We start from the raw sequence: 14,359 nt of genomic DNA, 5'->3' as shown, positions 1-14,359 counted from the left end.
AGAAAGGAATATGGTGTACAGAAAGTTTTTTTTTTCTCTCAAAACTAGATCTAATGGACTGAAGCCCTTTCTGCATAGGGCGATTCATTTATTACTATCATTTTAATAATAGTCACTCAAAACGTGTGACGTGATGTGGTACTGTGACTGATGTAGTCTACAAGTGGCGCCTATTTTAAGGATCTTTCGGTGGGGGGGGGGGGGGTGAAAGAGCGCTCTAGCTGAACTTCGTCGGACCCTTAAGATCGTTCACACTTCTCAAGTAACTTTAATTCAAGTCACTTGGTTTCAAGTAAGCTGAATTCAAGTAGGTAGCGGTTCGTTCAAGTTCGTCGATGGAAGTTCTGGATACCAAAAAGCCGAAAATGGCGGCAAGTACGATCAGAAGATTATTGCAAATACGAGTATCTATGGAGTGTTCAACCACAATTTTTTGAGAATCAAGTAGGCCTAAGTACTGAAATGATATTTAGTATTTATTAATATATATATATATATATATATATATATATATATATATATACGTAGTGAAGATGACGTTCAACACGCACCATGTAGACACAAAATCTGCATACACCGTAATCTTTATCAATATCCTCTCGAGATTGCATGTGTACGCGCACGGAAAACTGAACCGTGAAAATGCAGCTTAAGAGATATAGGCCTACAATGACTATTTACCATTTCAAATAAAATAAGTGAAATATTCAAACAAAAATTTAATAATTCTTAATGTAAATGTAATAAAATAAGCAGGACTAATTTACCATATTTGAAAAAATATATATTTTTTTTCTTAAAGCTGTTACAGTTCCCCCCCCCCCAAAAAAAATCACACTGAATCATAAATACCATCCCTAGAAGCAACACTCTTCTTAATCCTTCCTATCTTATTCACTTCTGTTTATAGACTACGGTATAATAATTTTAATTTTCTTTCGTACCTTACGTTAAAATCTTTCCTGTTCATTTCCTCAACGAATTCTTCCTTGGCAACTACCTTTGCATTTCTGTTACGATACTTCGCAGTTTCTATATTCCAGAGGCTTTCGTGAGTTTTATACAACTCCAGAAACTCCAACTCCAAGTACTTGGTCTCATTCCACTTACTCATTATTTCCTATTATTTTTACTTTCCAGCACAACATAATAAATAATCAGCTGTTAATTACGACGCTTAAAATAATTTCAATTTGAATTCGCGCGTTTTTTCCATTGAATTCAAGTTATCGTGTGACGTTCAAGTTGTTTCAAGTGTTGTTTTGAAGTCATGTAAAAATTAAAAAGGGATTCAACTTCACTTGAAGGGTTCAAGCTGCTACTAAACTTGAACTCAACTTGAGAAACAGTTCACACTTTTAAGTTCGTCGAATCAAGGACAGTTAACAAGGATCACAGTAAGGACCACGACAAAAACAACAAGGATCAGCATAAGGGCCCTGACAAAGACAACAAAGACCAAGATAAGGACTATGACAAAGTCAACGACAAGAACCACAATAGGCCTAAGTATCACGACGTGAATCACGGTCCTTGTCATGATCCATGTCTTGGTACTTGTGATCCTTATCGTGATCCATGTCGTGGTCCTTATCGTGACCGTTGCATATCTTAATAATGATCCTTGCTGTCTTTGCCATGGTCCTTATCGTGGTCACTGTTGTCTTTGTCACGTTTCTTATCGTGGTCCTTGTTGTCTTTGTTCTGGTCCTTATCATGATCCTTGTCATTGCAATGGCTCTTATCGTTCTTATTGTCTTTATCATGATCCTTATCGTGGTATTTGTTGTCTTTGTTGTGGTCTTTATAGTGGTCTTGGTTCTTATCGTGGTCCATTTCGGTAATTACTATCGTGAGCCTTGTCTTTGTCCATGTCGCGTTTCTTATATTGGTCCTTGTTTTCTTTGTCATGGTCCTTACCGTGATCCTTACTGTTTTTATCGTGGTCCTTGTTTTCGACATGTCCCTTATCGTGATATGTATTGTTCTTTATCGTGGTGCTTGCTGACATTGTAATAGTCCTTATCGTCTTCCTTGCTGCTATTGTCATGGTCCTTATTAGGTATTTATTGTCTTTGTCATTGTCCTTATCGTGGCTTGATCCCTATCATGGTTCTTGTCGTGATCCTTATCGTCGCCCATGTCGTGGTGTTTGTCGTAGTCCATGTTGGGATCTTTATTATGATCCCTATCTCTGTTATTGTCGTGATTCTATAGTGGTTCTTGTCAATCTCATAGTTCTTATCGCAATCCTTATCATGGCCTAATGTCGTGGTCCCTCTCATGATCATTCTCGTGGTGCTCGTCGTGGCCCATGTCATGATCCTCATCGTGGTCCTTGTCTTAGTCCTTGTTGTGATCCTTGTCATTCTCATAGTTCTTATCGCAATCGTGGTCCCTGTGATCTCTATCATAGTCCTCCTTGTGGTCATTGTCGTGGTCCTTATAGTGATCCCTATCAAAGTGCTTTTCATGGCCCATATCGTCATCATTATCGTAGTCCTTGTCTTTGCTTTGTCCTAGTCGTGCTCCTTGTTATCTCTGACGCAGTCCTCATCGCGATCCTTTCGTGATCCTTTCATGGGTCGTTCTTGGTTCTTATCATAGTCCTTTTGTGATCCTTGAAGTGATTCTTATCGTGATACTTACCATTCTCCATGTCGTGGTCCTTATCGTGATCATTGTCGTGGTGCTTATGGTCCATGTGATACTTATCGTTGCCCTTGTCTTTATCGCAGCCGTTAGAGCTGTCCTTATTGTTTTCTCTATGGTCTTATCATAATGCTTGTTGCCAATGTAATGGTTTTTATCGTTCTACTTGTTCTTATCATGGTCTTTAGAGTGGTATTTCTTGTTTTTGTCATGGTCTTTACCTTGGTAAATTTCTAAGTCCTTATCGTGATCCTTGTCGTGGTTCCTATTGTGATCCTTGTTTTGTTTGTCGTTGTCCATGTCGTGATCCTTATTGTGATCTTTGTCCTGGTGTTAATCATGGTCCATATCTGTGATCCTTATCGCGGGCAATGTCGGGGTCCTTATAGTGATCCTCATCTTCATACTTATCGTGGTCCATATTGTCATCCTTATCGTCGTCCTTGTCGTGGTCCTTGACTTGATCCTTATAGTGGCCCAAATTGAGGTCCTTAAGTGATGGTTTTGACTGCCATTGTTACGAAGGTGTCTTTAGAATTTACGTTTGGAAGGGGGGAAACTTTTACCGTGTGCTAGTCAATAAATAGGATGTTGTGTCCCCAATATGGTTCGGAAAAGATGTACTACAGTAGACAGTATTTTTAACACAAAGATTGAGCCCACAAACTGTTCTGTCATTTACACTTCCCATCTGGAAGGTCTGGTAACAAAAGCGAAGAGCAGAAGGAGGAGGAGACGGAGAAAGAAGGCACTGACATGGACCACTCCTGATTGAAACACATTGTGAACCCTCATTAAAATCTATATTTTCCCCTTAAAACTTTCATTTTGTTGCATGCTCTTTTCCTTTATCTTAGTCAAATTCCAGGAAGTTGCCTCTTCTCTCCGACATTTTTGCAAGGCAGTCACTCAAACAAGGCGACTAATTTTTAAGAAGTTGTGGTGCGAGTACGGTGAATAATATTTAAATGTCATTTTCCTTTAATTTTATGTAATTTTTCCATTATTTTAAGGGCATTTTATTGATCATTTTTAAGTACATTTTTAAGTCATCGACATCCTCCCTCTAGTCATCAGTAGTTGAAATAATGAAATTGTATGTGAATGATACAATGACGCCTTGAGAATTTTGCTTACATTAATAGGCCGAAACATCAAACACAAACTTTGTGAAAGATAGTTCCCCAGAGAGAGACATAGGCTGGGTTTGAACATGCGATACTTCTGTCCAGATGTAAGCACTGAAACCACCGGAAAGGACAAAGGCTACATACGCAAACAAGAATATAAATTCGCTTATTAAAGAGCATCTTTTTTCGCACGAAAGAGGCTACGAGTTAAAAACCATTGCTTCCAACATGTCATCGGTTGCTAGCACTACGTCCACCTGACAGAATTATGCTAGTCTTCAGATAGGCGCATTCTCAACTCACACTAGCTGACTACACTAAGGTTTGCCGAGTATCCATTTTTCGAAGAAGGCAACTCCACTCATCCCTAGACCAGTCCCCTTTACGCGACGCTAATTGGCGATTAGGGAATGATGATGACGGCTAAACATGGTTAGAAAGTTACGCGTAAAAAAAAAGAAATTCTACACGACGCGTAAAAATGTATAATTTATGTCAAAAGTACAAAAAAATGTAATAAATTCAAAACTTGCTGTGATACATTTATTCACTCATAGTGTTCTGCCCAAGGACAAGTATTTCACTTCAAACCCAGCATTCTTCAATCTTTCCTATTTTTCACCTTATTCTTAGCTCCGAATATGATCCATTTATCTTGACATTGCCGTGATAAAGTAAATAAAGAATATGATCCCTGTATCTTAACGTTGTCGTGATAAAGTAAATAAAGTTAAATAGTGTTAAATAAAATTGTTACCAGAGTTCCCAGGCTACCGCGTGCGTTACTTGCGGTAAATTCGAGTTCTTCGTGTTAAGTCTTCTTTTCTTCTATCTTCTGAAACGATACCAAGACATTGCACAATGTTTCGGCGTGTTACTTACCTACTCACCGCGCCGATTCAGATCCCAGAGTTTACTAGTCGTCAAAGGCTGCCAACAGTTTTTATCAAGTTCTTTTCATCATTAATCCATTATGTTTCCCGCGGTTCCCACCGGCATATTTTGTTTCGGAAATTATTTCATTGATAAACTTTAGTGCACAACTTCCCGCATAACACTTACAGGTCTAGAGAGGGGTCATATAAGGGAAACAACACAAATAGTATCATGAACCACCTTCTAATGCATTATCCTCAAAAAACAAATTTCCCCATCAAACAAATCTCTGTTAAGGGAAGAGGATGGTATTTTTTGGTGAAAAATGAGTAAATTTTCAAAAATAAAAATTTTTCCTTAAAATACCCTGTAATATGTGTAGAATACATTGTATAATATTCTGTGGGTATTTGTGCCCTTATCGAATGTTGAGCCGCCATTTTTAAATTTCCTGCGGTCTGGCTTTTTAAATCACAACCCCTTTGATTGCTCTTTCTGAAACTTTATTTTTTTGCTACTCTGCCAGACAAAATCGATATAATTTTTTAATTATTAAAGATATATGCATGAAATTTAAAATACACATTCTATAGAATACTAGGAAACTTTTCTCTGTAACAGAATTTTCCTAATTTATTTCATTTTAAAAATAAGTCTGTCTGTTTGCAAGAAAGAAAATAAAAAATATTATTAAATTTTAATCGTTTATTTTACAAATGTAGGGACTAATACCAAAATTCTGTTACAGACAGTTTGTAGAGCGTGCATTTACAAATAAATTGTAACAAACTGTTTGAATTCATCTTTAAAAATGGCTTAAAAATATCGAGTTTAGTAAAATCCTGCAGTGAGTACATTTTTTTTCAAACCTGGCTCCCAAATAATTTTTCAAAATATTTATATTTGCTTGAGTTGCTATAGCCATGAGCTCTCTACATACAAAAAATTAATATTTTACACCAAATAGGAAAAAAAGTTTAAAAAGTACCGTCCTCTCCCCTTAAGTGAACAATTACATATCATGTTTTAACTCTTGTCAAGTGTTGCATTTCTTTGCCGGTCAGTGTAAGAAGCTTTTATGGTCTTTTTTTGCTGAATAGAATGGTCTCAACTAGTGATAAGTCACACACATTTCATACCCGACAAGTTACGTTAAAAATACGGAAGAAAAAAAAACAATAATTTAAATGTATGAAATCTCGGAAACATTCTTCTCAGACAAAATCTAAATTTCTTTTGCGAAAATGAGAGAAGAGGAAAGGGTTGAAGAGAGGAAAGAGACGAGATGAAAGAGAAGAGAGGTGAACTGATAGGAATCCAAAAGGAATATAAATTCTTATTCACAAGTTAAGTACCATGTAGCCATAACAAGCATGGCACTCTGCAATATTAATTTTAACGATAAATTAATGTACTGATTTCTTATAAACTTTTATTATTTATTTGGCTTTTGAAAAAAGAAGCTCTATACACATCCCCATCTTATCCTCAAGTCTGATACTATTACCACAGTCTACTATCTACAATCACGAAGGTTGAGTTTTGAGGGCGCTAGAAACAATAGACTGTGACAGTACTATTTTGCATTGCCTGTAATGAAGCGATATTAGCGATCCTAGTTGTGAGCAACTATCTAATGTTTGCATGTTTACTACGTATTGAGCTTCACGACTGTATATACTAGACTGTGCTATTACAGTATAATAGTATGGGTTCCTACTTTCACGATTAGAGTATCAGAGATTACTGTCGTCATTCAGACCTACAGTAGGGTTCCTAGACATATTGGGAAAAAATGCGGGACACCATCCATAGATAGTTGCTAACCACCAGGATCCTGGTGGTTAGCAACTATCTATGGATGCATATTTATTAAGTAGTGAGCTTCGTAACTGTATATACTAGACCAGGCCTGCACAAGGTTTGTGCTCTCTGAGCCAGCTCACAGCTCATGAGCGGAATGTAGATCAGGGGCGTATTTTGCGGGCTACCGGCGGTAGCCCAAGGAAATTACAAAAGAAAAAGTTTATAATATAACATAATGTAATAATTTTGTATTATTAGTTTTACCATAGTAATTAAAATTAAAGTAATTGTTAGATATATTTTGTGTAATAATAGGGTCAGCGGTAGCCCAAAAACTTTAACCAGTATATGCCACTGATGTAGAAATTAGCTCCGTTCTGTATAAGGGTGGACTGGAAGAAGGGGTGATCTCGTACAAAATATACACAAAAGAAAGTACTATTACGAATGTTTATGAAATGAATTCCCGTTCAGTGTTTGCAAAACTATCTTGGACTATTATTAAGTAATAAAGAAATATTTATTTTACAAAAATAATTTAAATTCTACAGCTACTTAAATATACAATATCATTTTGTTATATTTCTATTTATCAGTACATCAAAACGAGGTTTTATGCTGTTGGCAGTTGATAGGAACAGTAGCCTACTGATCGTAATGAAACATCAGTTACAGATGTTCGATGTCTGCCTTTATTAAAGTTGATTATAGAAAACAGTTGCTCACAAATATAAATGTTGAACCAAACATAGCAATCATTTTCACAGTCAGCCTGTGTAGTCGTGGATATTATTGCTAATGTTTAGTCTTGTAAAACTCAACCAGGCTAGTAGTATTATTCAAACGATCTTTAGCCCTTAGGTCACACTGAAGATCAATAAGTTCGAGCTGTAAATCGTTAAATGTTATGTTCCGTCTTTTAGATTCCTCCATACTGTACTGTAGCAGTAGGTAAGCAACGTGAAACAGTTACTGAGAATAGGCCTACACACTGCACTCCACTAGATAACTGAGTGGTTGTTTCCCTCTCCTTTACCTATAGCAAGTCTATGTCATTCTGACGTATCTTCTTCTCCGTTTCGGCGAGCGGTAAATACAGTTCTCCCGCTCCGAAGGAGCGTGCGCGCTCATTGAGCGCTGTTTGTACAGGTATGTACTAGACTGTGGCTATACCAACTACGCTACCGAGGGTGACTAAAGAAGGTTGAACTTAATGCAAATATGTTCCCTAACAATTTTGTTTACTATTTGTTTATATACCCTAGTTAGTAAAGTGTTTGTGTAGTAAACTTCACTATACACACACACTCTGAAAGATTGGCATTTTGAGGAGTGTGCATACTAAACTTACTCAATGAAAACTGATAAGTGTCCCGCATTTTTTTCCAATATGTCTGGGAACCCTACTGTAGGTCTGAATGACAACAGTAATCTCTGATACTCTAATCGTGAAAGTAGGAACCCATACTATTATACTGTAATAGTAACAGACTTGAGGATATGATGGGGATGTGTATAGAGCTATAATTAAGGCTTCATAGTACTATTAAGATATTTCTTTTTTGACATGTTCCATATTCTACTTGTGAAACGATGTACGAATACCATTGAATGAAAATAAATACAATACAAGCAGGCAACTCCAATTTTGTTCCTAGGCCAGTCCGCTCTGTCCACTGCCGGCTGGATTTGGGGAACGCTATGGAATGATGTTAATAGGTTCGTTCCAACAACAGTCAGGAACCATCCGTAACTATCATGAGCATGCGCAGTACAGAAAAAACGTTCCAACACAATCCGAACCAGTTCTGAACCAGAAACATATACTGCAGTCGGGCATTTCAACAAACTTTTGACACGGGTTCGGAATGGTCAGAAGTAGTTAGTGGATTGAGGCATGTATGGAAGAGTACGCAAGACGCGCATGCACATTAGCTCACCGACGTCTTCTGGATACTGAAGAAAGGCATGATCGACTGTTCACATCAATGAGGTTAAGATGAAAAGTGACAATGCAGACGAATAATAAAACTAGAGATTTAATTTGAATTTTCACCAAAAAGAAAGGGAATGGAAATTATTTGGGTATTGAAATAGTTAATTACAATTTCAACATGCAGCTTTGATTAAAAATATAATAAATAACGTACATAAATTAATAATTAAAAAAATAACTATTTTTAAATGAGAATCTCCAAGTACACGACATTGAATTATCGGAATTCTTGCCTTCCATATTTTTTGTCATCTTTTTATAGAAGTCTTCATATCGAAATTCTATTTTCTGCATTAGAATTAGCTGCGAAACGATAATAATAAAGCAATTCGTTCTTAGCAAAGATGATCACAGTTATAGCATCTCTGGATTTAGTACATAACGATCCACGAAAGCGTTCCAACAGTGTCCAGTCCAGTTTCAATCCCATAGCAGATGCTCAACTAGAGCATGTGCATGAGATGGTACAGGAACCGTACATGAACTGATCCATGAACCGCTTGTTGGAATGAACCTAATATGAGGAAGAGGGAGAACCCAAAGATTTTTCTAAAAACCCAAGCCAGACTGGGAATCGAATCAAGCCACCTGCATAATAGGCTGAAGATCTGTATTCGTCTTAAAGAACTTGGCATTACGGACTTCAGCACATTTACAGTGTGTCTAAGTTTTTCACCCACATCACTATATTGTTTATTAGACAGCAGAATTGTCTCTTAACAAAAATATCATTAAGACCCAGACCTCACATACTGACGAGAGGTATAAACCTGACGAGATTTAGGCTATAATGTTGATGAGTTTGATCTCTTCTTTTGGCTTATGCCTGACAAATCGCTCATGCACAAAATGAGCCGTTCAGAGCAAAAGTGGTGTAAGTCAAAATTGGGTAATGAGGTTTAAAGTAAAAATTCTTTAAAATATAGCGCAAAGTGGCAATTAATATGTCCTTCTTGCTGTCCACCAACTACTAATAGTTTAAATAAATTGAATATTAATTGCTACTTTGCGCTGTATTTTACAGAATGTTTACTTTAACCCTCACTACACATTTTTGACTTACACCACTTCTGCTCTTAACGGCTCAAATAGAGAAATGCTATGGTGGGAAGCTGAGTAAAGAGTATGCAATGATGTCACTAAAAGAACATGTTAGTAACGTCCAGTAGCTAATTGATTTCATGTAAAACGACCTCTCGTGTATACACTACTAATAAAATATAGTCAATGTTATATTACCGGTATTTTGAAAGCACGAGTTAAAAATAAATTCCATTTCCACTTATAACGTTTTCTCTTTATAACCTGCTTTTATTTTGGTCCTTTCAACACGTTATATCGAGGTTTTACTGTACGTACACTGTAAACACAAATACAAAGTAAAAGGTAGACTGTGTTTACGAATCTATATATTATTTCTGTTTCTGTATATGCGCTAGGTGCGAATATATTGAATATGCAGTAGCAGACAGCCGATAAGGGGTGGTCTCTAGCTTGGAGGTGGAACAAGGGGCTAACAATCCATCACTGTAAAGAAACAGTTTGTTACAAAACCCCAACAGATAAGAGTGTTAGCTGCGAGGACGGAGGGAAAAAGACTTTTGGGAAGGCCGAGACGTAGATGAGAGAATAAAATATTAAAATGGATTTGAGGGAGGTGGGATATGATCACAGGCTATTATATACAGTCACGAAGCTCAATATGTAGGGAATATGCATCCATAAATAGTTGCTAACCACCAGGATCGCTACTATCGCCTCATCACAGACAATGCGAAATAGTACTGGCACAGTCTATTGTTCCTAGTACCCTCAACAACTCAAGCTTCATGACTGTATATACTAGACTGTGATATGATGGTATGGACTGGATTAATCTTGCTCAGGATAAGGACTGAGGATGGCAATGAACTTCCGGGTTCTCTAAAAGCCATTTGTAAGTAAATAATTACGAGTAAATGCACTAGGCTACACAAGAAATGAAAGACGAAAAATCTGGATTCATTCATCCATACATAGAAAGAAATATCAACTGTAGATTGATTGTAGCTGCTAAAGAGTTCAACCAAACAGACCTCATTCCTCGAATATTCTGGCAATTTATAATAATGGACAAGAGGGATATTATAACGACTTGATAACACAAAGCTCACAACCAAAGCCAGACACAGCAACTTGGATGCAATTAGTTCGATATGTGTTGTCAACTCACTGCATGTTGATGGAACCATGTGTGGTGTTCAATATACTGGTGTGTCAGAGACTTGCCATTGTCTGTCGATGATTTAAGTTTCAATCCCATTGTGTCAATGTCCGTAAGAGTTTCTACTTTATCATAACTTTAAAAATAATACTGCTGTTTACAATCATGAGCCTATTTTTTTCTAAAAACATAGTATTATATTTTCTTACTAAGCTTACGCTCACGTTATTTTGCTTCGTTTGTGCGTAAGTATCTAAATTTATATATATAAAACAGCTGCACTGTTAACCAAACGACGACAGCATCACAGTATCAGTTCAATTCCCAGAATATTTTGGTCTCCTTTCTTAAATTATTTCACATCACTATTAACTCAGCCTCCCATTACTCTACTATTCTACTCTGTACGTAATTATATTGTTCAGTGGATGAATTAAATATATACATTTGCATGTGTTTTAATGGCAAATGAACACCCATTTTATTAATACATACCAGTATGTAATTAAGTTCGCATGACTTTGTTCTCTCATGTTGTTTTGTTTCGAACTCTAAATCCCCCTGCTTGGATTTTCACCACTTGTAAGGCGAAAGTCAGGTAATCACAGGCAAAACCTCGCCATCATCTCGTCAAATACTATCTCACTATCCCTATATCCATGATCCTAAATAGCTTAGTAGTTGTTACAGCGTCATTAAATAACGAACAGCAACAAAATAAAAATAAAATCGAATCCAACTACCACTTGGAGGACTGGGACTAAAGCCGGCGAATGTATTATGGAATTCACCTAGGCTTACCTTCACCTTTAACCAACATGTTGTGTGAAACACGCTATTTTACAATTAACGCCATTATCAAGAATGCTCCCAACTAAGCAGTACTGATAGGCTATATTGTATTTCATAACACATTAACTTTTCTGTTCTTGGCTGAAATACAACAGAGCATCCAGTTATTTTATGCTCAAAGAATTTAACGCTATTTTCTGTTGCTATAATTATGTACTGTACAATAACGAGGAATCGTAAAGAGAGTTCAAGTGAAAACTCAAAGTTATCACTAATCCTAAAGTTTCTCTACTATTTCATCAATTAAGTTATTGAACACTCTTCTATATTCCATTCCTTCTGGTATAACATAAGAACTGTTTCCCTAAATGATTTTTTAAAATCATAATGCAAATTATTTCATTTCTATCACAGTGGGATTCAATTTAACCGTAAATTTAAATGTAATACTTTCTACAGGTTCAAAATATACTAGAAACGCAATAGCTTGTACATTAAAATATTGTAATTCAAACTGTAGCATAAATATTAGGCTTATAATCTTCACTTATTTTCAATTCACTTACATAAATACACCGCAGCCATAGGATGCATTCAAGCAGGCGGTGCATAAATCACTTTTGGTTACAATGAACACAGATTTCCCGATATGCACTATGTGAAAAGACGTCACACACTCATATTTCCCATTTTATTACAGAATCCGTATTTAAAATGAGAAACGGTACACCTTCATGTTTTTATATTGCAACTTTATTAATGATGTTCCGAAATCATTAATCGAAACTAAATTATAAACAGAAGTGACAATGAACAGCAAACACTGAACTGAATTCCTCATATTATGCACGTGAGAAATACTTTCACCTGACTTCAATACTTTCTAATTGCCTCAAGAGTTTGACTTTGCTCTTGGTAGATACATATACAAATATATACTATATAAATCACACACTTTCTCCAACTGCATCTATGCACAAAACTGTAACCTGATTTCTCCCCTCCCATAAAGTGTATGTGGCATCAAATAAAAAAGTGCTATGTTTAATAAAACAAAATCGAAACTTACCTGAAGCTGCCATATACAATGAGCAGAATGGAGATTAAAAATGTAGAGACCCGCGAAGAATCCATGATGGAGTAAGCCCTAGCAAAAAAATAAGACAAATCATACATCCAAACATGTTCCCTTTCAACTTTCATTCACCTATGCAATATTAACCTGTACTCACACTAATGATGATAGTAGTCAAAATAATAACACGCTAATAGATCTTAGACAGTACACCAGATTTTTAAATCATTAAATTTCACAGAACATAAACTTAAATTTGGTAAACTTATGGTCTAAATTTAAATACTGTCTCGCCTCTGTGTTTTAATACAAAAGAATTTCATATATTTGGTTTCTATATACCAATTATGTGCCTAATTTTTCTATATACATACTTACCACTGATAATCCACTGGTGTGGCCATCGTAAGGCCGGCCCCTGGCGTCGCTAGCACCTGTAATCACGAAGAGTTAACACAAACAATGAACAGCTGTCACATTCAAATAGCCATACATACCACGAGAAGATTGATAATGAATGCACTGGCACAATCTGTCTTAATATATTTGCAACCAATTTCTTCACCTCTGAATCACTTATAGGTATCACAGCAACGACTTGCCGTCTTTAAAATCATATAATAATTTCATATCTATAAATACAGTGAAACTATAATTACACAGGCGTGTCATATCTTTGTTCTCATTTTAATCGTGAGAAAGTTTTCATGGTTCAACTATAATGGTATAAAAACTCACCTCGGAGAGAAGTCTTCCCCCATAGAGGAGTTTTGGCGACAACCACTGAATTCTTGAAATCTCCGATTTGAAATCGCCATCAATTTGTTGTCATCTTTCTAATAGACATTACGTACATCAACATTATTTTGCAAATAGCTCCTACACCTGAGAGCAACAATCTGCCATCTTGGTAAACATGGTCACGTGAGATATAGTACAAAAATAATTCAAAATTTACTGGTCATACTATATACAAATCCAATTTGGAGCACACATTATTCAATATAAAATAATCTTTCAACTAAATGGGTACTTATAATTTAAATATGAAGTAATCACATCCGTAATGTGCAAAACCCCGTTATCGCCGTGCGAATAGTATTCATCCGCCACATGACGTCACACCGCTATGCTTCGCAGAAAATGTCAGAGCGTACATAACCTTCCAAGCGAATTCCATATTTCCCCCCCTTCAATGCATACGTCAATGTAATCTCTAACAGAAATGGACATTGTTTTATATATTAATGGTGGTCACACCGGCATAAATATCTACCATCTACTGCGGAATTATACTTTTCACATACGGAACAGCAGTGACGCGACCTTATATAAAAAAAAAAATTGCGGAGGGAGGTGTAATTGTAAATCCCCTACAAATTTCTATAAATACACCCCACAAAACTTGTATACGTTTTCTCTTTAAAGGTTCAGGTTGCCCCATCTACAGTAATTTCCCCCCCCCCCCCAAAAAGTTCGAATTTGACATTTGCTTGGATATAAAGCACCTCAAAAAAAATAAATAAGTATATATAAAATAAATTAAAAAAACCCAGTAATTCATTAATCTTTCCACATATTTGAATACTTACTCTATACATTACCTTCCCATTACCATTTAGCTGATGTTGCTGCCAGTTTTGGCCAAATGGGCTTTTATATTTACGTTCTCGTGGTACTTGCACATAAATATTTCATATCTGAATACCATATATATATATATATATACATATATAAAAACAGGATTTTTTTTTTGTAAATGTTGGTTCATTACACCCACAATAAACGAGGGTGAAGAAGAAAAAAAAAATCTGGCCAAAGCCGTTAAA

General features: G+C 36.1%; 1 protein-coding gene across 4 annotated transcripts in view; it reads right to left on the bottom strand.

Annotated features, from left to right (window-relative positions):
- SppL (signal peptide peptidase-like protein) overlaps window positions 1-13,455 on the bottom strand; it is a 433,791-nt gene extending 420,336 nt beyond the window's left edge. For 3 of the 4 annotated variants that reach the window (XR_011332483.1, XM_069827967.1, XM_069827969.1), the window contains exons 1-3: window positions 13,269-13,454; window positions 12,909-12,964; window positions 12,525-12,602 (exon numbers count right to left, since the gene is read on the bottom strand). Coding sequence is in view for 3 of the 4 variants with exons in the window: in XM_069827967.1 (XP_069684068.1) it covers window positions 12,525-12,602; window positions 12,909-12,934 (104 nt within the window). In the remaining variant the exon portion in view is untranslated. Of the gene's footprint in view, window positions 1-12,524; window positions 12,603-12,908; window positions 12,965-13,268 lie in introns of all 4 variants that reach the window. The other variant, XM_069827968.1, reaches the window with a different exon arrangement.
- Window positions 13,456-14,359: the final 904 nt, after the last annotated feature.

This window comes from Periplaneta americana, chromosome 6, assembly GCF_040183065.1.
Source record: "Periplaneta americana isolate PAMFEO1 chromosome 6, P.americana_PAMFEO1_priV1, whole genome shotgun sequence".
Classification (NCBI taxonomy): domain Eukaryota; kingdom Metazoa; phylum Arthropoda; class Insecta; order Blattodea; family Blattidae; genus Periplaneta; species Periplaneta americana.
Note: the sequence above shows the minus strand (reverse complement) of the source record. Positions and strands in the feature narration are given on the sequence as shown.